Source organism: Phoca vitulina, unplaced genomic scaffold, assembly GCF_004348235.1.
Source record: "Phoca vitulina isolate PV1807 unplaced genomic scaffold, GSC_HSeal_1.0 scaffold32, whole genome shotgun sequence".
Taxonomy (NCBI): domain Eukaryota; kingdom Metazoa; phylum Chordata; class Mammalia; order Carnivora; family Phocidae; genus Phoca; species Phoca vitulina.
The window spans coordinates 10,476,900-10,502,273 of record NW_022589735.1 but is presented as its reverse complement, the minus strand read 5'-3'; the positions used below and the strand labels follow the sequence as shown (position 1 = coordinate 10,502,273).

At 38.6% G+C, this 25,374-nt stretch overlaps 1 protein-coding gene across 1 annotated transcript in view; it reads left to right on the top strand.

Moving 5' to 3' along the window:
- Positions 1–10,418, top strand: part of SLC27A6 (solute carrier family 27 member 6) — a 69,162-nt gene extending 58,744 nt beyond the window's left edge. Inside the window, exons 7-10 of the mRNA XM_032425318.1 lie at positions 2,771–2,969; positions 4,013–4,110; positions 5,404–5,534; positions 9,873–10,418. Of these exons, the coding sequence (XP_032281209.1) occupies positions 2,771–2,969; positions 4,013–4,110; positions 5,404–5,534; positions 9,873–10,049 (605 nt within the window). The 3' untranslated portion in view covers positions 10,050–10,418. The remainder of the gene's footprint in view (positions 1–2,770; positions 2,970–4,012; positions 4,111–5,403; positions 5,535–9,872) is intronic.
- The last annotated feature ends 14,956 nt before the right edge of the window (positions 10,419–25,374 follow it).

Genomic DNA, 25,374 nt, shown 5'->3' with positions numbered 1-25,374 from the left:
CCCTCCCCGCTCTCATGTGCTCTCTCTCATTCTCTCTCTCAAATAAATAAATAAAATCTTTAAAAAAAAAAAAAAAAGAATATGCTTAGACTACATTTCAAAGATGAATTCATTTAAATCTTCACTTCAAATGTGGAGATAGAGGTTGCAAACCTGGCTCGTTTGCGTGTTCTGGTAGCTGGAAGCTTGGAAAGAATATAAGCCTTATCTATTAAAAAACAAATTACCCTGCCCTCTAAATTTCAAACCTAAGAGCATTTATCAGATACCTTCCCCTAATTCAAGTCTATAAGCTGTGTCCAAGAGAAAAGCCATTTCTAAAAAGATTGTAAAGAGCTTTATTTATACATACTTTAGTGTATTTTATTTTAAGATTTTAATTTTTTAGGTAAAAATTTTTAGGTAAAAAGCACCCAACATGGGGCTCGAACTCACAACCCCAAGATCAAGAGTTGCATGCTCTACTGACTGAGCCAGGCACACACCCCTAATGTGTTTTATTTATTGCATTTAGGATAGAATCTGACATTGGAACTTGAGTCTCAGTACTGTTTGTACAAACTCAGGGTTTCTTAAAAAGCAGATTGTCCCACGGTGCTTGGGTGGCTCAGTTGGTTAAGCAGCCGACTCTTGATTTTGGCTCAGGTGGTGTTCTCAGGATCCTGGGATCGAGCCCCGCGTGGGGCTCCTCACTCGGGGAGTCTGCTTGAGGAATCTCTCTCCCTCTCCTTCTCCCTTTACTCCTCCCCTGACTTGTGCCTGCGCTCTCTTCTCTTTCTCTCTCTAAAATAAATAAGTCTATAAATCTTAAAGCAGATTGTCCCCAAACATTTGCTTCAGTGTTTTGTGATTCTCATTATGAATTACTCAATATTTTTCCCATTTATGATATTGTGTCTTGTATATATTTGCCTAGAACAGATAGATAAGGAATACTACGATCTTTTTAAGCATTTGCAATAATTCATTTGTCAGGGAAGAAACTGCCCACCTGTGTCTTGAAGAAGAAAAAGAACATAAATTTTAAGGGAAACATGAGAGGCCTGGAAATTTCTGCAATAGAGGGAATGTAGACTGAAGGAATATGTGTTGGAGGACAGGCTTTGGAGTCAGATGAACTTGGCTTATAAAAACCCATCTTGGGGGCACCCAGGTGGCTCAGTCAGTAAAGCATCTGAGTCTTGATTTCAGCGTGGAGCCTGAGCCTTTAAAACAACAACAACAAAACCCATCTCTCATATTTGGCAACTGAACGACATTGGGCAAATTACTGTCTCTTTCTTGGCTTCTTTACCTGTAAAATGAAGATAATATGAGGGCCTGTGTTACAGGTTTGTGATGAGGATCAGATAAATAAAGGGCTCAGAATAGTGACTGGTCCCCGGAAAGTGCTCAGGAAGTGTAACAAAGGCAATGATGATGATGATGATGATTAAGGTGTCAGTGATGACAGTGACAACAAGGGGCCTCTGCAGTAGCCGAGCAGACTTGGCTTGGCCGATGGTATGTGTGCCTGTGGAAGCCAGGATGTCCAGCAGGAGTGGGAGCCAAGAACGTTGAATAATGTTACAGTGACATAAATTGGTTTACAATGTGCTGGAATTAACCCCACCTCATTAATCACGTGGACGTTGCCTCTCTCCACAGGGGGCAAAGCAGGTCAACAATGGCCTTGGGATGTTCTGGGGCCATGTTTGCTGCTCCCCTTTGTCTTCCACCCTTCTCTTAGAAGTAGATTTTTACCTTGCAGCTTGCTGGGCAAAATCCTGATTAATTTTTTTTTTTTTTTTTAAAGATTTTATTTATTTATTTGACAGAGAGACACAGCGAGAGAGGGAACACAAGCAGGGGGAGTGGGAGAGGGAGAAGCAGGCTTCCTGCAGAGCAGGGAGCCAGACGTGGGGCTCGATCCCAGGACCCTGGGATCATGACCTGAGCCGAAGGCAGACGCTTAACGACTGAGCCACCCAGGCGCCCCAAAATCCTGATTAATTTGAGTAAATCTGATTGAAAATTTTGTTCAGCTAATGTGTCTACATATAAGGAATACGAATAACTTTCATGCCTCATCTCTTGCCCGTTGAGGATTTCCACACAACATCCCATAAGAATAAAACACTTTCTTAAGCTTCTCATAACTTCTAGATCAGAGATAGTATGGAACAGAAACCTTGTTGCAAAATCATAGACTTGAATTTGAGTTCTAGGTCCATTCCTTTCAACCTGTTGGTCTTCAGTAACTTACTTCACCCTTCTGGGCCCTGGCTCCTTCCCCATGAAATAAGGATTTTAATTATCATTTGCAAAGGATTTCTGTGAAGAATAAACAGGATGACAGTTGCAAGGGGCTCGTGGGGCTTGCTACATAGTAAATGCCCAATAAATATTGTTACTATCATAATCTTATTAAAATTATTATTATGGTTATTTATATAGTTGTCATTATTATCAGCATTAAAATCTATGGAACTTGAAAGAAAAGTAGCCTTTGGTCTATCCACCCGAGATAGGTTGTAAAATAAGTTTAATATACCTTTGTTTGCATTTGCTTTCCTTTTTTCTAGTTTTTCCAAAGTGGTTTGTGTTGGTGGCGGTCTGTGGAAAGGTGTGCTGGATGCAGGCACCCAAAGTAAATATTAAATATAATAAAAACAAATTCAGGGGAAGATAAGCAACACTGGTTGTGTTGGTCAGATATAATCTAAGTACATGCATGATATGTGTACTAACAGTTTTAATCAAATCACTGAAAAATGCCTTTGTCCCCCAGGAGAACCTGGGCTGCTCATTTCTCGAGTGAATGAGAAGAATCCCTTCTTTGGTTACGCCGGGAGTAAGAAGCACACAGAAAAGAAACTGCTTTGTGATGTTTTTAAGAAGGGAGATGTTTACTTTAACACAGGAGACTTAATGGTGCAAGATCAGGACAATTTCCTCTATTTTTGGGACCGTATTGGCGACACTTTCAGGTATGAAATAGCATCGGTCGTACTGCTTCTTCTGTGATTGTGAACTATGATCCAAGCAAGGCTCTGTGGAAACATTATAGACCACGTGGTCTTCACCTTCGGGGCAGACAGAGCGCTTTTATCTCAGTAATGTCTCCCCATTTAAAAATTCATTGGCCATCTGGTTCTAGATTGTAACCTAAGTTAAATGTTGATGTCAATTTTTATCATTATTTAAATGAATCACTTTGGTCCAAATCAGTGAGCTCCATTTTTTTAGACTATAAAATAAGCAGACAGATGTGATGTCTAAATGGCAGAGTTGAAATAGAAACCAATGTGGTCAAGTCTGGTCCAATTTTTGACCAAATGATAAAAACAATGAAACAGCAAAATTTTCCTTTTTTGCATTTTCCTTCTTAATTCCTTAAGATTATTTTAGGCTTATGCAATGATTTTGCTTTACTACTCAATGACTATGGAAGAGTGAAGGACATACAGGAGACATTCCAAAAATGTTTGAATAAATAAATGAATCATACTTCCTCACCTTCTTGTACCAACTTATGTGCTCACTTTGTATAAAATTATTTTAATTGAAGTAACATATTCAATACATAATTCATATGCATTAAAGGAGCCAAAGGGGTTAACCCCTAGAAATTAAAGAAGGTCATTACACTGAGAGACAACTATAGCTTTCCTTTCATTTTTTTCTAACTCTATCATTAGAGATAGGCAATGTTTTGTACTTAAGCATTACTACAGTTCAAAATAAAGAGGGAGTTATCATTACTTTATTTTGATGACATACTATAGAAAAACATTTTGGAGTTACCAGTTTGTACCAATGAAACACAGATAAAGTAATTCTACTTAAAACAGTGATTCTGATTTTGTTGACTTCTCAACGAAGTGCTTCCTTGGAAATGCCTTTCATTTCAAAAACGGCCATTGTGTTTGGTTACATGTACTTGCGCAGAACCGAATGCAAGGCACTGAAACTAAAACGGAGTGCCTACTTGAAATATGGGCGCATTCCCTGGAACTTGTTTTTCATTTAGGTGGAAAGGAGAAAATGTTGCTACCACAGAGGTTGCTGACGTTATTGGAATGCTGGATTTCATACAGGAGAGCAACGCCTACGGGGTCACGGTGCCAGGTACGAATATACTTCAGGTTTGGGAAGAATTCTCAGACTAGAGTGTGTCTCTTTTCTTTACTTCTGCAATGATCTTACTAATTCAACATTTCATTTTTTATATATTAAAATAAATATCTGAGTCTTGTCTTGGCAAGTAATGCCCTAGACCAGGCTTACAAAGACTGTGGTCCCATCAGATACCAACTTAATTTTAATGGATGTGTGTATTTTTAAGTAAAGCTTGAAAATTCTGGTCAGTGACTCACTGCTTGAAAATAGTTCCAACTTTTCAATAGTCTTATTATTGTTCTCTTTGTGACTAGAGTTTATGCATGCCACCAAACAGGAACATGTGCTAGTTTAAATGTTTAGTAACACTGACTTGTGGTTACGTCGAATCTTTTTCTTTTTAAGATTTTATTTATTAGAGAGAGAGAGAGAGAGTACGAGTGGAGGGGAAGGGGCAGAGGGAGAGAGAGAAGCAGACTTCCCGCTGAGCAGGGAGCCAGATGCGGGGCTCCATCCCAGGACCCCGGGATCATGACCTGAGCTGAAGGCAGATGCCACCCAGGTGCCCCTGGTTAAGTTGAATCTTTTTCAAAAATAATTTTAAAACCTGTTTGGCTTCATTTATCTTTGTAAATATGCATATGAGGATTGTCTCATGATGGTGAAAATGGCAGTTACCAAATTGAAATTATAGGATAGCTGTTCTCCTTTGCTGTTGTTTTGTTTTGTTTTGGTAAATGACAGTATTTTCCAACTAATGTTTGTAGGTGCCGGGGACACATGGGGTGGGAGTGTTTAAATGGGGAGCAGAGGAAGGGGGTGTTTATTCTAATAGACCTCTGGTGCTGCCTATTCTGATTTCCTGGAAAAATCCATAGGTGGCATGATAAGTCTGGTTTTTAAATTTAAAAACAATGTTGCCTTTTATTTTTTGCGTTGACTCTTAACATGGATATTTGTCTGGAATATATTCACCGTTAAATAAATGTTTCCTCCCAATATTTTATGTTAATGGTGGTAGGATGCAAACTAGGGGTTATTTATGGTGTTTTCTATTCCATCTATTTCATTTGTGTAGTGTCAACAATTAAGAATAGGCTCTACCTTTTCCTGTTCCTAACTTATTTCTGGGAAGTCGATCATATGCTCCGGGAAGGACCCACTCATTTATGCTACTGTTGGATTGTTGCTGCTGTGATAGAATTGTCTCCATTTGCAACAATTAGTATATAATTAAGAGGATCATTTTAAAAATCACCTAGTACTTGTAAAATTAATGCTATTGCAAACTTTTTTTTTCAGATTACGAAGGAAAAGCAGGAATGGCTTCTATTATTTTAAAACCAAATAAGTCTTTGGACTTGGAGAAAGTTTACGAACAGGTTGTAACATTTCTACCAGCTTATGCCTGCCCCCGATTTTTAAGAATTCAGGTAATTCTACTGTTTGAATTTTAAGAATTCAGGTAATTTTACTTAACTAAAGATTCAACTTAACTACAAGACCAGGAATCCAGAAGATGGTTTAATTACAAAATAGTATTTTATCTTTTAGATAATATGTGCATTTTATCTCTATTAGAAAATCTCAAGAACAATGAAAAGCATTGGGATGCTAATTTATGCCACATTTGAAGCCTAATTATAGAAGGGAACTTGATGAAATGCTAGGGTGTCTTTGTCTTCGTCCTAATTATAGAATTGCTTTCTTCCTCTTCACTCAACCTCAGCAATGGTGCAAGCCAAAACTCCATTCTACACAAGCCTTATGAAGACATTTGGTGCTCTGTGCCTAAAATTACGTTCCACCAAGCTGACATCAAGGTGTCTGCGGGATGTGTGCAGAGCCTAAAGGCAACTGGCTTTAAGCCATTCTGCTTTTCATTTTTATCCTCATTCTATCCAGCCTCACTCTGGGACTTTATACTTTTAGGGAATTCTGAATTTACTTGTTTTGAGAGGTGGGTACTCTCTTGTTAGGTTACTAGAATAAAATACAGTTAAAAGGAAAGTTTGCTCAGCTACTGGATAAATTTGCTTGCTCATTTATTCAGCCATTCATGTATTTAATACTGTGTACCCAAAGCTAGTACTTATCATCTCTTAACATCCAATCACATAAAACTTTTCTGGGTACATTCATCAGATCACTGTTAGATCCCTAGCATAGCCATCGAATGCATCATATTCATCTTTAAAGCATTCACAGCAATCTTCATGGCCCTGTCACAGCTTGGCCAATGGGACACATCATCTGGACTGACATAAATACATATTTCATCTACATAATTGTTTTATTTTAAGAGCTTTTGTACACATTGTCTCAGATTATTTTCATAACAATCCTCTGAAATATTAAAGGTAAACAGAAGTAAGAAGCAGAATTAATACATTTTCAGTTGAAATTTTTATTGAGATCATTGTAGTCATGCTATTGTAAGAAATAATACAGAGAGACATGTTTTGCGTAGCCATTACTCGATTTCCTCCGGTGGTGACATTTTTCGAAACTATTATAACCAGGACATTGACGTTGATAACAATCTACCCATCTTATTAAATTTCCTGCTTTACTTATGTGTGTGTGTGTGTGTGTGTGTGTGTGTGTGTGTGTATATTAAGGTCTATACACTTTTATCACCTGTGTTGCTTTATTCATCAATGACTGCAGTCAAGATATGAATAGTTCTGACACCACAAGGATTTCTCATGTTTCCCTTTTATAACCACATCCAGTTCCCTCTTGCCCTTCCCCATACCACCCTAGAAATAATGTATTTTAATGGAGTAGACAGTTGGTAGTTTAAATAATGTCTTAAATGTGTTTCCCCTAGGGCAACTTAAAATTCACTTTCATTAAGCCGAAGAAATATTTTGGCATAGAACTACTTTAGAAATCCCAGTCAGTCTTGCACAAACTTAGAAAATACTTTAGCATCATTAAACACCTAAAGAAATAGAGGGATGTCTGGGTGGCTCAATCGGTTAAAGTGTCTGCCTTCGGCTCAGGTCATGATCTCAGGGCCCTGGGATCGAGCCCCGCATAAGGCTCCCTGCTCAGCGGGGGCCCTGCTTCTCCCTCTCCCTCTGCCTCTCCCCCACCTTGTGCCCACTTTCTCTCTCTCTCTCAAATAAATAAAATCTTAAAAAAAATTAAAAAAAATTAATTAACACCTAAAGAACTAGAGCTGTGACTGTTATATTTATTATAGTATTTGCTACGGTTAGCACAATGCACTTAGTTGGCAGTCACAATATTTATTTAATAAATCTGGTATAAGCAGTACAAAAGTTTAAGTCACTTCTGGCAAAATGAATAAAACAACTATCTTATCAAAATCTTATCAAAATCCATTTAGCACAAATTAAAAAAAGATACTTTTTTGGTACTAAATTTACCAAAAAAAAGTTTTTTAAACGATTGATTTATTTATTCTGGGTTGGGGGAAGAGGCAAAGGGAGAGGGAGGGAGAGAATCCTCAGGCAGTCTCCCCACTGGGCACAGAGCCCAGCATGGGGCTCCATCCCAGGACTCTGAGATCATGACCTGAGCCAAAATCAAGAGTCAGACACTTAGTTGCCTGAGCCACCCAGGCACCCTAAATTTACAAAAAAAAATATTTAATGTGATATTACTCAGTATGGGTGGGATGAAATTAAATTGATCCTTTCATTCTGCTTGCGGAAACACAAACTGTTATAACGTCTCTAGAAAACAATTTGGTAAATATATAATTAGGCTCTTAGAATTTACATATATTTTGACTGAGTAATTTCATTTCCAGAAATATATCCTTAGAAAGTAATCAAAGGGGCGCCTGGGTGGCTCAGTCGTTAGGCGTCTGCCTTCAGCTCAGGTCATGATCCCAGGGTCCTGGGATCGAGTCCCACATCGGGCTCCCTGCTCTGCGGGAAGCCTGTTTCTCCCTCTCCCACTCCCCCTGCTGTGTTCCCTCTCTCGCTGTGTCTCTCTCTGTCAAATATATAAATAAAAATCTTAAAAAAAAAAGTAATCAAAGCTGAACAAATGTTATATATACAGATGTTCTACAAAGTATTATTTATAACAGTAAAAATTTTTGATATTCTTTATTAGAATAAGAGTAATGTTAATTAAAACATTATAATTAGATGAGAACTTATTAAACCATTACTAATGGTTTTTATTACCTAATAAAAAATTACCTATGGAAAAGTATACCTGGCATATTATAGAGCTGGTTTCTTTGTTTGGTTTTTAGATTTTATTTATTTACATATTATAGAGAGAGAGAGGGGGAGAGAGAGCACAAGCGAAGCAGGGAGAAGGGCAGAGGGAGAGAGAAAATCCCAAGCTGACTCCGCACTGATCGCGGAGGCATGGGGGCTGGATCCCATGACCTTGAGCCAAAATTAAGAACTCAAAGCTCAACCAACTGAGCTGCCCAGGCGCCCCTATAGCCGTTTATTTAAAGGCAGGACATCAATTGTATAAATACAGTGAGCTTCAAATTTTCTATAAATGAGAAAAAGAGTATGTGTTTCTACACAGTCAGATCTAATTCTGTGATGACAGTGTTGGGAGGAGGGGAGGATTGAAAGGATGAGATAGGGAAGGAGGTGCAGAGAGAACTTGAGTCTTGAGTGAGTCCAGAAGGATGAATAAAAATTGCCAAGTTATTCATAGGGCCTTATAAGGACCTCTACATGTCATCTGATTTAAAGCAGGTTACTTCTCCATGCCTGAAACTGTCACAGATACACTGTATCTCTTAAACCCCTTAAAGCAGAGAGCTTCTTAAATTTTCTAGATTCATGGCATCTCTAGTGTCTCAGTAAGTATTTCCTGGCATTCTTGGGCCAACCAGATACCTAAATTTTCATTTATCCAGTATTTAAGTCAAAACAAATTCATTAAGTATTTGGGTCTAACAAATTAGTTGCTGTTTGAAAAAATAATGCATATAAATTAAAAGAAAAAATACTTTTATTGTTAGACAACCACAAGTACCAGAGAGATATAAATTGGTCATTGTATGACTCCTCAAACCTTGAAATTAGATTGGGCGGCACAGGGACAGCCTAATTCCTTGTCCCACATTGATTTGGGGATGTACTTGCCTTTTATTCCAGCAACCACTGAAAACCCTGTTTCACAAAGATATGGCATCATTGAAAAGAATGTGTTGCAAATTACTATTAGAACTGCGAACTACCTTGAGCTAGTAGTTAGCAAGTGGTGACCAGCAGATATCACTGGGCTTACCTGGAAAATTTAAAATATACCTTTGGAGACACTGGAAATTCACGGAGGTACCACAAAGCACTTCAGTGCACAGTTTGGGAACCCAAAATTTAGATCATCCTTTACTCCTTCTGGTGTCTATAGTATTTTGCCTTATAGAATAGAATGCTCTCCTTCATAGGTTTTATCTTCTTGGTGTCTAATAGCATTCTCTGCACATGATGTTGTGTTGGCAGTGAATTAAAGAGATAAGCCTGTGTGTTTTAGACAGGTCTATCTATAGTCAGTTGTAATTAGTTTTTGACAATTTTCATAATTCTTCTACATTGAATAAAGTTCAGAGGTAAATCGCGCTAAAGATTCCAGTGTTCTAGGGGGCATGTTTTAAATGTCTAATATTAAATTATTAGTAGTAAATAGAGAGATGGTCACTGGATATAAGAGTATTATAATTAAATATTACAGTCTATCTTATTGAATATTCTGTTTATAGACTTTAGATAATATTAAATGATTCCACTAATCCTGACAATTAAATTACTTTGTAGGAGAAGATGGAAACAACAGGGACATTCAAACTACAGAAGTTTCAATTGGTGGAAGAAGGATTTAGCCCATTGAAAATTTCTGACCCACTTTATTTCATGGATAACTTGAAAAAATCTTATGTTCCACTGACCAAAGAACTTTATAATCAAATGATGTTAGGGAAGGTCAAACTTTAAGATTTTGTACACATGGGATTTTCATGTGTTTTCTTAGGAGAGGTGAGAGGAGAGTGTGTGATTCTTTAACATGATATGTGGGGAGGGAACGGACATTAACTAACATACGCTGTGTTTTCTTAATATGCAACAGCTTTTCTCTAAGTAGGAACTTTCATTTGTTTTAGTTCATAACAAACTCTAGTTGATTATTTGTTTTACCTATCTGGGGTCAGTGCATAACTAAGTATTTGCTTCAATCGTAAAGATTCTAAATAGTAAGTGGTTAACAATTTAGAAACTTACTACAAATGTACTTTTTCCTATTTAAAGTCTCTAGTTTTGAATAAATGGTTAAATTTTGCTCAAATGTTTTATTTTTATGCACCCTGTGCTATAACTCAATAAAATCATCTTCATTAATATGTGTTTTGAGGTTTTGTTTTTGTTTTTGTTAAAGATTTTATTTATTTATTTGAGAGAGAGAGAATGAGAGAGAGCACATGAGAGGGGGGAGGGTCAGAGGGAGAAGCAGACTCCCTGCCGAGCAGGGAGCCTGATGCAGGGAGCCTGATGCGGGACTCGATCCAGGGACTCCAGGATCATGACCTGAGCCGAAGGCAGTCGCTTAACCAACTGAGCCACCCAGGCACCCGAGGTTTTGTTCTGATGTTTTAACTGTAAACTTCCAGTCCAAGGAAGCTGACTGACCTCATGCATGCATTCCTATCTCCCTTACTGAACTCACATTCTGATGATAGAAGAAATATAGAAGCGTGATACAGCAAAGCAAGAGAACTGGTAAGCCCAAAACATTTAGGAATTTTGGGAAGATACATAAATGGGATGAAATTAATGATAAAATCCAACAGAGCTGTAGAAACCACTAACGATACAGAGAAAAAAATGGACTAGAATAGAAGGTAGGTATCGACACCAAGATCAGAGGCAGAAAAGACTTTGAGTGTGAGCAGGTTTCTTGTTGTTACCAGAAATGTATTGCAAGGACAATGTAATACACACAATTATACTTCTTTCAGTCTGGAAGCAACAGGCTCCAAGGTTTGCTTCAAGCTGGAACCGCATGAACGACTCTCTCAGCAAAGTGAGCTGGCTTCCACAGGAGGGGGTTGTGGAGCTAGACTTAAGTGAAACGGAGCCCAGCAGGAAGCTCCTTTGCCCATAAACCTAGCTCCCTGTACAAAGAGAAGGAAAGTTAGCTTTGCCTCTTGTTAAAAAGCTTATTTGGGGGGCACCTGGGTGACTCAGTGGGTTAGGCATCTGCCTTTGGCTCAGGTTGATCCCAGGGTGTTGGGATTGAGCCCTGCATCTGGTTCCCTGCGCACTGAGGAGTCTGTTTCTTCCTCTCCCCCTGCTCATTCTCTCTCTCTCTCTCTCTCCCTCTATCTCACTTGCTCATTCTCTCTCTCAAATAAATAAAATCTTAAAAAAAAAAAAAAAGCTAATTTTGGTTGGAAGAGAAGTTGCAGATACTGTAGTTCTTTTTTGTCATTATTAGGAGAAGAAGTGTTACAAAGTTAAAATATTTTTTAAATGTAAAGGTTAAGCAATCGTAGCATAGGGGTGCCTGGGTGGCTCAGTCGTTAGGTGTCTGCCTTTGGCTCAGGTCATGATCCCGGGGTCCTGAGATCAAGCCCAGTAAGCCCAGCATCGGGCTCCCTGCTCAGCGGGAAGCCTGCTTCTCCCTCTCCCACTCCCCCTGCTTGTGTTCCCTCTCTCGCTGTCATTCTCTCTGTCAAATAAATACAATCTTTAAAAAAAGAAATATAAAGCATACATAGCATAGAAATAAAACGTCAAACTTTAGGATTAAAAGAACGACAAAAGATAATCAATTTTGCAAAAAAAAAAATTTTAAAAGAGAAAAAAGTTCTTTGGTAAGAATGAATTAAATAAGTCTAAGCATATCCATTCTCCCGTAATATATATGAGAATGGATGAATGATCTTTATTAAAAACCATTAAGTGAATGAATAAATTGGCACTTAATTTTTATATTGGTGATTTGGTATTCTTTACCTTTCCCATTAAAAGTCTGTTTTGCCTTTATGTACATATTTTTAATTTATGGGTGCTCTTTACTGCAATAAATCTGAATGAACATTTTACTACTAACTCATAATTTTTAAAAATCGTTAGAGATGAGATGATGGTGAATTTAGCATACATATCTCACTCCCTTACCCCAACCTTTCCTGTCAAATCCATTACAGTTAAAGACAAAATATCACTGAAGACAATAATCCACTAAAAGATGGGGGGGGAGGGAACAAGAGAGTCTGTCTTCAGTGGATAAAAGTTTGTCAGAAATTACTGGAAAATAGGAAACACACGGGACCAGGTTATCAAAGAAACAATTGATGGATGGGGGAAACAAAGCCTCACACTTATGCCACTGAAAACTGCTTCAAAGGCAAAAGAAACTCCAGCCACATTAAAAACACATCTGAAGACCAAGACTGGCCCTCTGTGTAATTAATTAGAGTAATTAATTGTAGAAAATTGGGATAATAAGTTTCTCTGCCTTTCCCTTGATTATAGAAAGTTTCCATCAGCACACAAAATAACTCATGATATAAAAGAAAGAAATAGAAAATAAGACCCCATGACATTCAAAACTCCTTTAAGACAAAAGACACTAAGGATTAAAGTTTTTAAAGAGATAGAAACTAAGACAAAATGTCTAGAAACCTGGGGAAGGGAGTTGCTCACATGTATTATATATTAAGAACATTTGCAAAAAAAGGGGGAGACAAAAGGAAGAGAATATGATTTCTCTTTCAAAAGGAAAAATAATATGAAAAATGGAATCCCTACCAAGATCCAACTTTACTAGGACAAAAGCAGGGGGCAAGGAGGTTTTCTGATTTTAATTTCTAAAAAATGAAATCCTTAAGAAAATGTAGAAAAGAGAGGTTCTAGAAGAATAGGCTTCCACCTAGATTAGGAAGTCTCTGGTCTTAGAGTCACAGAGACCTATGAGAAGCGATGAGGCTATTTCAGAAACAGAATGTTTCCTATGACTCCAACCTTAGCAGGAAATTAGTGGGAAGGACATTGGGCTTCTAGAGGGCTGGGGCTAGAAATAGGGACAACCCAGTGGCTAACTGCATGGATCTATGACTGGGAGCCAAATAAAACTGACTTTTCCAGAGACAACTGCATGGTGGGGTAACCCAACGCCCCTCTCCTCTCCGGTATCCACAGAACACTCTCAAGGATGTAGACCCAAAGTTGAGGGAAATGATAAACAGAAGATAAGCCAAAATTGCTTGAAATTAAGTGCTACCATCTTGCTTTTCAAATTGGAAATTAGATTAATTCTGGTTCAAACTGAAACTCAATTCCTTAACTTCTAATTCTTGACATGGAAGAAAAGTTGCAATAAAGGATTTCTGCAGATACTCAGAATTGTCCATTGATTGTGCTCCTTAGGGTCTTCTAGTATGATTCATGAGGCAATTCTCTTAGAATTGGCAGACATTTTACTTCTTTCTACCTGTTTATGAATTAGGGCTGGAATAGAAAGAGCAGCCAAGGGATTACTTTGGCTTCCATAGGCATGGTGGATGGGAACAAGGGACCCATAATGGTAATGGGTGGGTCAAGACAGACTTACGCTGACATCGAGCCGCCAGATTTGGGAATGGATTTAGGTAAGTCATTTGCTATCTTTTTTACTATGACTCTTCTTTGTGCTATTTCTTGAATGTACTATTATCTATAAGTGAATATCTGGGCCAAAAAATGCCATTTTCTGCAGACATATGTTTCATAAATTTTCAATGACATAATGGAAAATTAAAGCAAATTCTCCATATATTAAGAGCTGCAGTATTGAGACTAGATATTATATTCTCATCCAAATGAGCTACAAATATTAAAGATAATATGTGAAAGCTTATGCCAGAAAGGCAATAACATAATGAACAAATTTCAGTCAGAGTGAGTTTAGTAAACAAAAAGGCAATTCTTTCTTGATGTTGCCAAGAAAACCAATAAGGGAAAAATATGAACTAATTGGTTTATATCAAAGATAATGGTCAAATCTACTGTAATTCCTGCACTACTCAAATATTTTGGTGATTGTTAGGCAAGCCAAACTACATGTTTAAAAAGAAAGTCTGTGAGTGGTCAATTATTTTTGATCCGCATCAAAATACCTGATTTTGCTATTTAATTACCTTCATACACTATTTAAACCAAGAAGAGAACATTGTTTGAAGCTATTAGGATCTGTGTGGTATGAAAACATGAAAAGACATTTATATCAAATGGGGTTTTGTAGTAAAAGGAATTGATTTTTTTCTGGGAAATGGGGGAAGTTCTGCATATAAGAAGAACAAAGCATTAATACAGATTTCTCATATGTTTTTCTTAGACCACTCATTCACACTAGACTAAAAAAAGACTGTGGGCAATAACCCATAGATAACCCCAGCCTTATCATAGAAAAAAGCATCAGACAAATGCCAATTGAGAACATTCTACGGAACAGCTGACTAGCGTTCTTCAAACTATCAAGGTCAGTAAAAACCTTGCATCTATGGTTGGAATCTAAAATATTGGGCAATTTTAAGAAAATGATTGTTTTTGTGTAGGAGAGATAGCAGACTAACATATTCTATAAACTCTATAGAATAGTGAGTAATAATCTCTCTTATTATTAGTGTTTAGTGATTTTTATTTCTTAAAAAATTTTCTGGCCAAACAGTGGCTTCTGTCTACTGGCCCACACTGCAGATGAATACGTTTAACGTGTAGCAAAATATTCTTTTAATATATGATTCCTGGAAATTAAATTCACTGCCACCTTGACATTGCCCTGTCCAGTTTAATTCCTATTTAAACTCATGAGTAAAGTGAAACTGGAGTCAGGATTTACTGTGTTCTGTTCTCTCCCAGCCTCGACATTTAACTAGCTGGGTCACCTTAGGCAAGTCACCTCTCTAAGCCTTATTTTGCTCACCTGTAAAATAGAAATTATAAATCTACCTTACAAAAATGTTGTGAAGATGAAATGAACAACAAGTATGAAGGCCCTGGGTACACTCAATAAAAAAATAAAACACTTGTTGCATCTATCTACTAAATATGCACCATTGTGTTTAACCTTCATCTTGCAAAAAATAGAGATGGCCATTTCCTATCTACAGGATTAGACTGTGCAATATCATTTCTAGTGAATGAATGAATGAACACATTAATTTAGGAAAACTGGTATTTAAATTTAGAGTCATATGCTAATTCAAATAATAAGTGAATTCATGGCAATGGAAATGATAAAAGACAAATTCATTTTCCCATGGAAACAGGATTTTAATAGAGGGTTACATTCCTGAAAAGATAGATTCCCCAGCGTTACTAATCCAATTGTGACAACAATTACCGTAATTAACAACTAATATTCCTTCCTATTATTCATCACAAAGCTATCTCAGTGTCAGTCAATCAGCAAGTTAATACAGTATTGAATAGCCTACAGGATATTCATTTACCTTTATTTAGCAGAACCCAGGGAGGGAGAGTGTGCTTGACTGGGAAGCCTTGCAAGAGGAGCATAGAAAGGAAAGAACTGGATAGAAGGTTAGAAAAAGGCTACTTGAAGCTCCATGCTATGAAATAGGTCACTGGCGAGATGCATTGGTGGGGTTCTCTAATAGAAAAAAAAAATGTCTGTAAATAAAGGCCAATATGTTTAATTTCCTTAACCTCTCTGAAATGGTGATGATAGTGATGGTGATGCGTGATGGATGGTGAGAATGATGATGAGGATGATGATTTCCTTCTTCTATCATTCGTAAGGTTTGTGTAATTGACCTCAGCTTATGGGGTAGAACTGGTTGGTCTTGGTTTTCCCTTTAACAGTGGCTTGTTAAGAATGGAGATCAGCCTCATAGCCTCTTTAATGAGGCACCAGGGCAAGTTTTCTGGGGGTTCCTGGGAAAGTCCTTCCTTAACTTCTGACAGAGAACAATGGAGATCCAGACTCTCCAGCCAGATGTGAATGAGGAAGCAGGTTGCCCTAATTGTTGACAGTAGCTGTATTATAATTACATGGAGATTGAGCTAAGGCGGGGGGGGGGGGGGGGGGGGGGGGACGGGACGAACACATACAGAAACATGGAGTTAAGCATTGCAGAGAAATGGAGCAAAATCCCAAATTGGACAACTCAAGCAATTTGTTCTTCATCTGGACTTTTAGTTATGAGAGGCAATGAAATCCCTTTAGTTTGAGTGGGGTTCCCGTTACCTGTCATTGAAAGTATCCTGATGTGCTATGTACTAGGAAACACATTAAGGACTTTCAGAAAAACCACTAAATAATCAGGTTCAAAGGTAAGTCAAGGACAAATTCTGACATTATTAACAGTAGTAATATGCCATAACCAGAAGGGGGAAAGGATAATAAAATTACAAGTGGCTATTATTATGAAGAAATAATTTATAAGAACAAATTTTGTCATGTTACCTTATGTAAAAGATACTTTATTATTTTTTTATTGAGAAAGAGAGCATGTGCGCTCTCACACGAGTTGGGGGAAGGGCAGAGGTAGTGGGAGAGAGAGAATCTTAGGCTCCATGCCCGGTGTGGAGCCCGACTCAGGGCTCGATCTCACAACCCTGAGATCATGACCTGAGCCAAAATCAAGAGTGGGACGCTTAACTGAATGAGCCACCCAGACACCCCTGAAAAAGATATTTTAAAAGATGGGTTAAATAAGCTTTCAAATGCCAAAATAGATGGCATGAGTAAGGCTATCTCTATGTTGGTTTGCTGCTCTCTGGGTATCAGTAGCTGGCAGCCTATTTCCCGAGTGCCAGGATCGTCTGGGGTCAGCCTGTGGCCCGGGGGACACATGCTCATGTTGCCCATTTCATATCGCTCCTCTTATGGAATCATAGCATTTCATTCTCCATAGAACTAAGTGGATTATTTTCTTACACCAGGAGATTATAATGTGCTTATGGGCAGATGCCTGGATCCTTTCCTTGTTACTGTGTAGAATAAAATTTGCATTGTGCTTTGAAAAATGCAATTGTCTAGCAAAACACAAGCATTACTTCAGTAACAGTACAAAAATATAAATTTGAGTAAAACAGAAAGACAACTGCCTTTCATATTTGGCAGCATCTGAGGTTTAGGATTGAAAGTCTTCAATAAGAAGGGGAGAAGATGATAAGGACAAATTCTCTGTTTTGTTTTGTTTTGTTTCGTTTTGTTTTTCACTTTTTCCTGAGGTAAAAAAAAAAAAATTAACACTTTATTTTTTTTTTTTAAGTAATCTCTACACCCAACATGGGACCCGAGCCTACAACCCCGAGATCAAGAGTCACATGCTCTGCTGACTGAGCCAGCCAGAAGCCCTTCCTAAATGTAAAAATTTTGCAACTACCATGTGCCCTGAAGAGACATTGTAACAATGTGAGTGAATTCTTTTCTGCCCAGCACATTTCATTCCTCATTGCATTTTAAAAATCTAAAATTTAACTTATATCAGGAAAAATTACAATAAGTAAAGCTACACAAATATTAAAAAGTTGGTTAATTAACTAGCACTTTTCTCCCTCTCCCCTGAGTAGGTAAACTCCTATTCTAGCCTGGGTTTAACTTTCTGGTCCTACTCCCTCTCAAGTAGAGCTCTTTTCACTTCAAAACTCCTGTAATTTCAAGAATAATTTAAGCGCTTCCCCTCCAGATATTCACTCTGACATTTGTCCTTTTTCTTGTCTTTATTAAGTTTGAGACTAAGACTCTGCACATGTATCCACCTCCTAGCCATCCCAGGAACGAGCCTTCCCCAGCCCTCCCCCCCAGTCCCTCCTCACCACCCTCCTACCCAGCTAGAGCAAGGCAAAGCCTTTACTCAAACTTGGCCTGTTACAACAGCACACCACAGAACAAACAAGTCAATATTTAGCTCCTGAGCTTCAGAAGTGTAAGCTGCAAGGTCAGTCAGAACCACCATTTCCTGTCTCTGGAGATAGTATTCGAGTTTGCCAGACTAGAAGGGTGGGGAGTCGGGGGCAGGAGGCGGGGGGGAGTTGGAGGGGAAAACAGAAGGTTTAGATATTGGTGTGATTCCCAGGGAATGGGCTTTGTGCACTGGATGATGTCTGAGGCCAAATACCGGGAAAGAGAAGGAGAGTAGAAACCCTAATTAGAGCTGTGGTTAGAGGGGCGGGGGTATTCTGAACCCCAGTTCAAGTCAAGTCCTAGGAGTCAGCACCACGTCAAGGGCGCCTTTATCCAACATGGCGCAGTGTGGGTAGGGATGGTCTGTGGCATGTCTAGGCAAACGTGGTCTGAGAGAGCCTGCCCACAAGAAGAGAGCCCAGCCAAGTATTTTTCCAAACCTTCTAGAGGGTCATTGTTGTAATGAAAGAGTTGGAACAAAAAGCTTCAAAGTTGGAGAGGAGGCTCATGAGCCACTCGTGTCACTGGCCTGACCTGCAGACTGGATGAGAAATGGCATGAAGGACAGGTCAGCTGATGCCAGCCTCATGTGAACAAAGGGACCAAGGCTTGGTTTCCCTTCTGGTGCACCTGGGTCTGCAGCCTGATACACCCATCAGTCACCACTCATGTTTTTCTGTTTTTTTCCCACGTTTACTTCATTCAAACAGAAGAACTGATTACTTCTTCGTCATAAAACTTGTAACACAAATAGCATCTGCCTACTTATGCATCACTTCAGGATTTTAAAAATATGTGTCTATCCCAAAAACAATAATGAAACAGGGATATGAGTCTGTGGAAAAGGTTGAGACATCATGGCTATGATTACTTGTTTACAAGATTTTTATAATACTGCCTTTGCTACTCTTGTTGCAGCTTAAAATTGCAATATATTAAACATTTAGCTAAACATAATGATAGGATGTAAATTCTGCCAATGATTATACTGTAGTTCATACCGAGAGATGTTCATGAGAAATAGGAGCAAAATTAAAAGGAAAACAATTTTCAAATGTTGCAGACAGTGATGTTTCTTATTTTTCCTTTTGTAACTGGTTCGTTTCACCTAGCATAATGTCTTCAAAGTTCATCCATGTTGTAGTATGTGTCAGAATTTCCTTCGTTTTTTAAATTTGATTTTAATTCCAGTATAGTTAACAGAAAGTGTTAAATTAGTTTCAGGTGTACAATATAGCGATTCAACAGTTCCATATATTACTCAGCACTCATCAAGGTGCACTCTTAATCCCCTTCAGCAGATGGTGATGTTGAACTGAACATTTTGGAAAGCAGATGGTTTAAAACTGTAATGTGCATGATGCAACTGATAATTTAAAAAAAACAGTTTTAAATACATTTTTGCTAATAAAACTGCATGAACAGATACAGTAATTCAGAAAAAAATTTGTTATGCCAAGATTTTATTGAATTTGAAGTTTAGGCCTTTTCCTGTAACTGTATTGTGATTTTTTTTATCCAAGTGTTCTGAACCTAAAAATTTTTAAAAATGAGGGCATAGTAACAGTACAAAGTGGAGATTATGTGCATTGTCTAGAACAGTCCTTGCCACATAGATGCTTTAAAAGCAAACTTTTTTGCATGAATGAATATTATCTCCTTCTCTAAAGATTATACTACCGTTAATTCAGCTTAAAATCACATTATCTTGAAAACCCATATTGAACATGGAGTCAACTAAAACACTTTATTTTTGACAATATTTTGGTGAAATCATGTCTTTCTTACTGCATTCCATGGTTTTCTATACTTGAGCACAGGAATTTTTGGTTGATTATATCGTGTACTTTAAGATAAACTAATTTTTTCTTTTTCTGTTTTTTTCAGTTGGTCTCAAAATACAGACTCTGTTGATCAGGTTTCCACAATGAGTAAGTTTTAAAGAACTAGAAGCAACATTAATTTGTGTGTATAAATATCTAAGTTTAGAAGTTTTCTACAATTCATGGAGTGGCTGCTGGAGTCCTACCAACTTCCTTACCAGTAGTAAGTTCAAAATGCTTAACTGAAATCCACAGTTACTATTAATTTTACTTGACTGATGTTGAAAATAATGATAATCAACCAAGCACTAGAGTATATTAGAAGGATAATAATAAAATGCATGCTCTGGTAGACAGAATAGAGTCTCCCACACACATACCCTAGGATCCATGTTTTAACTCCCAGAACATATGAATGTGTTTCCTTAAATACAAAAGGGACTTTACAGAAATCAAATTAAAGATATTGAGACGGGACGGGGGCACCTGGGTGGCTCAGTCTGTTGAGCATCAGCCTTCGGCTCGGGTCGTGATCCCAGGGTCCTGGGATCAAGCCCCGCATCGGGCCCCCTGCTCAGCAGAGAGCCTGCTTCTCCCTCTCTGCTGCTCCCCCTGCTTATGCTCTCTCTCTCTCTCTCTGTCAGATAAATACATAAAATCTTAAAAAAAAAGATACTGAGGTGGGACGAGCATCCGAGATTATTCAGATGGGCCCAGTGTAATCACAGAGGCCTTACAAAGGGAAAGAGGAAAGCAGGGGCCTTGGAATGACGGCCGGAGATATGAAGATGAAAACAGAGAGATTTGAGGAAGCTAGGCTCCTGGCTTTGAGGACAGAGGCAGGTGCCACCGGCCAAAGGATCCAAGTGGCCTCTTGAAGCTGACAAAGGCAAGAAAACAGATTCTCTCTCCCAGATCCTCCAGAAGGAATGCAGCCTTGCTGATTTTAGACGTTCTGACCTACAGAGCTATAAGATAGTAAGTTTGTGTTGTTTTAAAGCTGCAAAGTTTGTGGTAAATTTTTCACAACAACTAAAATGAATACAGTTTTAGGACAAAGGAAGACTGAGGTAAAGACATAGACTGTGTCACGTCAACGGGGGCATATCTCCTCCTGACTCTGAAATCTCCCCGCAAGTGGCCTTTCATATCTTAGGATTGTGAGACTGCTCATTCAGCAGGAGGGCATCAACCTGAAACCTCAGAACAGGAAGTTCTGAATCTGGAGAATATAGATCTCTCAGGAGGTATTGAACTGCCCCCCCCCCCCCCCCCGCCCAACAAATTGGATGTATTTACTTGGGGAAGATATCCATAGCTTTCCTCAGTTTCTCCAAGTAAGTTCAGGACCTAAAAAACTTTAAGAAGCACTACAGTGGTTCACTGTTTGTCTAATTTTATTTTTTTTAATTTTTTTAAGATTTTATTTATTTATTTGACAGAGAGAAAACACAAGCAGGGGGAGCGGCAGGCAGAGGGAGAGGGAGAAGCAGGCTCCCCACTGAGCAGAGAGCCCGACACGGGGTCTTGATCCCAGGACCCTGGGACCATGACCCGAGTCGAAGGCAGACGCTTAATCGACTGAGCCACCCAGACGCCACTGTTTGTCTAATTTTATTAAGTAATCTGCAAAATCACCCACTGTCATTAAGATTGCAGTCATATGAAGATATGAAAGAAATTGATTAGTGACTACAAAGGAGCGATTTCCAGCCTGATCAGGCATCCATGTTGAGCACTCTCTACAAATGGGGGATGTGTTCATTTAAGCTGGTCCTCTGCTTCCCATAGGCTTTGTGTTGGTAACCAGTGGACTTTTGGATTTGTGAGCAGGCCTTTCACTTTGGTAGCCACTTAACTTAATATGTTCTCAGTTAATTCTCATGTGAGCCCCTGAAGGTCAGAAAGAGCCTCTTGAGGCATCTGAAGAATCAGGAGTGACCTGGGATTTTGGTGCAGGCCTGAATTCTCACTGAATCTGGGTAGCAGTATGATGGAGGAAGAATGAGTCAGGGTTCCTTAAGTATCACACAAAGAAGAGGCTCTTTTGAGCAGCTGCCTACATTTAGGCAGTGGTTCTCAGGTGTGGTTTGGGACCAGCAACATTCGCATGAGCTGGAGACTTGTTAGAAATACGGTCCCCTAGGTCCATTCCATTCTCCCCCTCAGATACCAAACTTACTGAAACTCTGGGGGCAGGGCCCAGCAACCTGTATTTTAACAAGCCTTCTAGGCATTTTTAACACCCAAATTAGAAAATCCTGCCCTGAAGTATAAAATCCCTTATCTGTCTATAGAGTGGCTTGCATTGATTTTGTATTCAAGAAACAATATTTATTTATTTATTTAAAGATTTTATTTATTTATCTGACAGAGAGAGACACAGCGAGAGAGGGAACACAAGCAGGGGGAGAGGGAGAGGGAGAAGCAGGCTTCCCACAGGCAAGGAGCCCGATGTGGGGCTCGATCCCAGGACCCTGGGATCATGACCTGAGCCGAAGGCAGACGCTTAATGACTGAGCCACCCAGGCACCCCGAGAAACATTATTTAAATTATAAGTTAGTTTTCCAGGATGGGGAGGGAAAAGAGGAAAGGCAAAGCAAGTTAACAGGAAAAGGAGCTATTACTTTGATTTTTTTCTTTCCCCTTTTCTCTCCTTAAAAGATAATACTAACACAATCCTTTACTTACCACTTGTGGCCACAAATAACTATTCTTTTCAGGTAGCTAGCTCTTAACCTAAAAAGCGCTGGGATTCAGTGAGAAAGCTTCGAGGGGTTTATGAGCCTCTTGGGCATTTTTCCCGTGATTAGATCTTTATCATCAGGTCAGTAGTTCAGCCTTAGCTAATCTCCTGCAGTTTGAACAGCTAAGCTTAGAAAATCAAGCATATCAAGGTCAAATTAGATTAAAGCAAAATGCGTTGGCTGGGAGTGGCTTTGGGCAAACACCAATGGACACAGCAATCTAATTTAAAAATTTCTTACCCCTCCTAACTTGACCTATTCACTTCACTGTGTGAACATGACCCTTCTTAGTTTTAATGTTCAACCAGGTGTGCCTACATCTAGGTTCCCCCCATGATAAATGTTAAATAGGAAACGATGCTGTGACAACAGATATAAACCAGGCAAACAGGGATGTATGAGCTCTAGCTAAATCCCAGAGGCCAATAGAAATAGAAGATAACCAGGTGCAATGAATTGTGGTGAATGCTTCAAAAACTCTTTCCTCAGCTCTTATTTTCCATCATATTTTTAGGCATGTCCTCCCCCTTGACTTCTGCCATCTCAAATACTCACCCCGTCCTGACCACTGGCATTTTCTTCGGTTGATGGACTGGATGTCCTTGAACCCTAAGCGCAGCCTTACTGCTGAGAACGTAGCCTTCATGGACCTCAGTGATTCCCTTCCATCCCATAACTGTCATTCAAGCTCAGTCTTGAATGCAAGAGTTTTAATTAAAATATTCTTGTTGGATTTGTTCACAATATCATTTATCTTACTTAGAGTCTTTATTACGTGGATGACTATTACAAATTGTCTTATTTCTCTTAATTACATCCTTTGTATTAAAAATCAACTTCACCTGAGTTTTCAGAGTGGAGCTTAATCAATGTATCTTGCATAGTTTAAGGTCTGATCATGCATCATCTACACAGCTACGCCTCTCCAGACACATTCAGATCTATATCTTCATTAAGCAACTTTTGCCTGCCCTCAGTTGTTCAAAATGTCCTTCTGTTTTATGACCAACCACTTACCACTCCTTTCCAGCAAGACCTCCCTTTCTCACTTGGTATATTCTCCATCATTTGTGTACTTTTTCTCCTCTATTTATCCTACTAGTCCCCTGGGTCTTTCTGATCTCTCCATTTACTCTTGCTGGAAAAAAAAAAAAAAAAGACAGAGCCCTCCCCTCAATCTTGCCTCCCTTTGTAGATACCATTCCATCTCACTATAGACAAGGTTCTTGAAAGTCTACTATGCCCTAGTTATTTCTACTTCCTTACTTCCTTTGCATCTTAACTCATTGAAATCTTATTTATTTAAAGATTTATTTATTTTAGAGAGAGACAGAGAGAATGTGTGTAAGTGAGCATGAGTGGGGGAGAGGCAGAGGGAGAGGAAAAGAATCTCAAGCAGACTCCCACTGAGCAGGGGGCAGGGGCAGTGGTATGGGGCTGGATCTCAGACCTTGAGATCTTAACCTGAGCTGAAACCAAGAGTCTGATGCTTAACCGACTGAGCCACCCAGGCGCCCTCTGCAATCTTATTTTTGATGCCATAATGATGTCAAAATTGCTCTCTAAACATCCTTAATAATCAACATATTGTTAAATCCAATGGCTTTTTGCTATTTTTTGTTTAGACTTATGGGCTTCATTTGATATCTTTGGGTGCTTATTTCTTTTTGAAACTCTTGAATCTCTTGACTTCTAGGATATTGTTTTCTCTGGGTTCTCTTCCATTTCATCTCAAAGTCCTTTGCCCCTCTTTTTAATCCAATTTCTTAAATTTGATACATCTTAGGATTTCAACCTGCTGTATTCCTGATCACAGTAAACTGCACCATTATCCATTCATGCAGTGAGTCAGATCAGAAACTTTTGTCTGATTAGAGGCAAAAATTACTCCTTTGCTTCTCCCATGATAAGATTTTAAAATACATCTCTTCAATATATCCCTGTGCTGGTTACCCTTCCCCCATACCCTTCTCAACCTTGGTAATTCATAGTCACTATTCAACAGTCATCAGAGACTTTGTCTTTATCCGGAAATCTTCCCTACTCCATAAGCAGTTTCTGAACAGAATTGCATTAAACAAAGCTTGAAGTATTTAAGTAACTCAGTCTATCTCTGGCCAATTGACTGCACATTTCCCATTCATGGTAAGAAAAGCAACTGAACTGAGTTATTTAAGACTAACTCCCATTTAAGTTCTGGAGGCTGTCTCCTAGAGCCTGTTAACTGGCCATACCATCTGGCATTGTTTTCATTATGAAGCATAAGCAAGCATAAAGCTATGAAAATGAGATGGAAGAAATACTCACATGAACCCCCCATTCAACGTTATTTGCATACTAGATAAACTACCAGTTCTTCTAGATCAGTTCCAGAGAGCCATTGTAGTAGATTCTAGAAAAAAATGGAATTTGTCTTCTGCACATATTCCCCTTTATTTCTGTCCTTCCTTTTAGTTCCTGGTGCCCCTGTCTCTTGAGTGTCTTCCAGATTATAAATGTTTGATGATCACTTGCCCCATATCTCTAATATTATATCTATTATTACTATGTTTTTTCCTAGAATTAGCTAAGCTGAAGAAAGTTGATGTTAAATATGCTTGCATAAAACTTAGACCCATTTGAATCTTGATGGAATTGGGTACTAGGGCAATGCATGCAATAAATCTGTTAAACCCTTGGCCTATAAATATGAAATATAAGATTAATGATTAAACTCAGAGATTTCCTGACTTTTAATGAGATTTTATGCTGTTTATATTAAAACCCTTATTTTTCATAAGTTTAAGAAATGAAGAGGGGTGTCTGGGTGGCTCAGTCGGTTAAGCGTCTGCCTTCA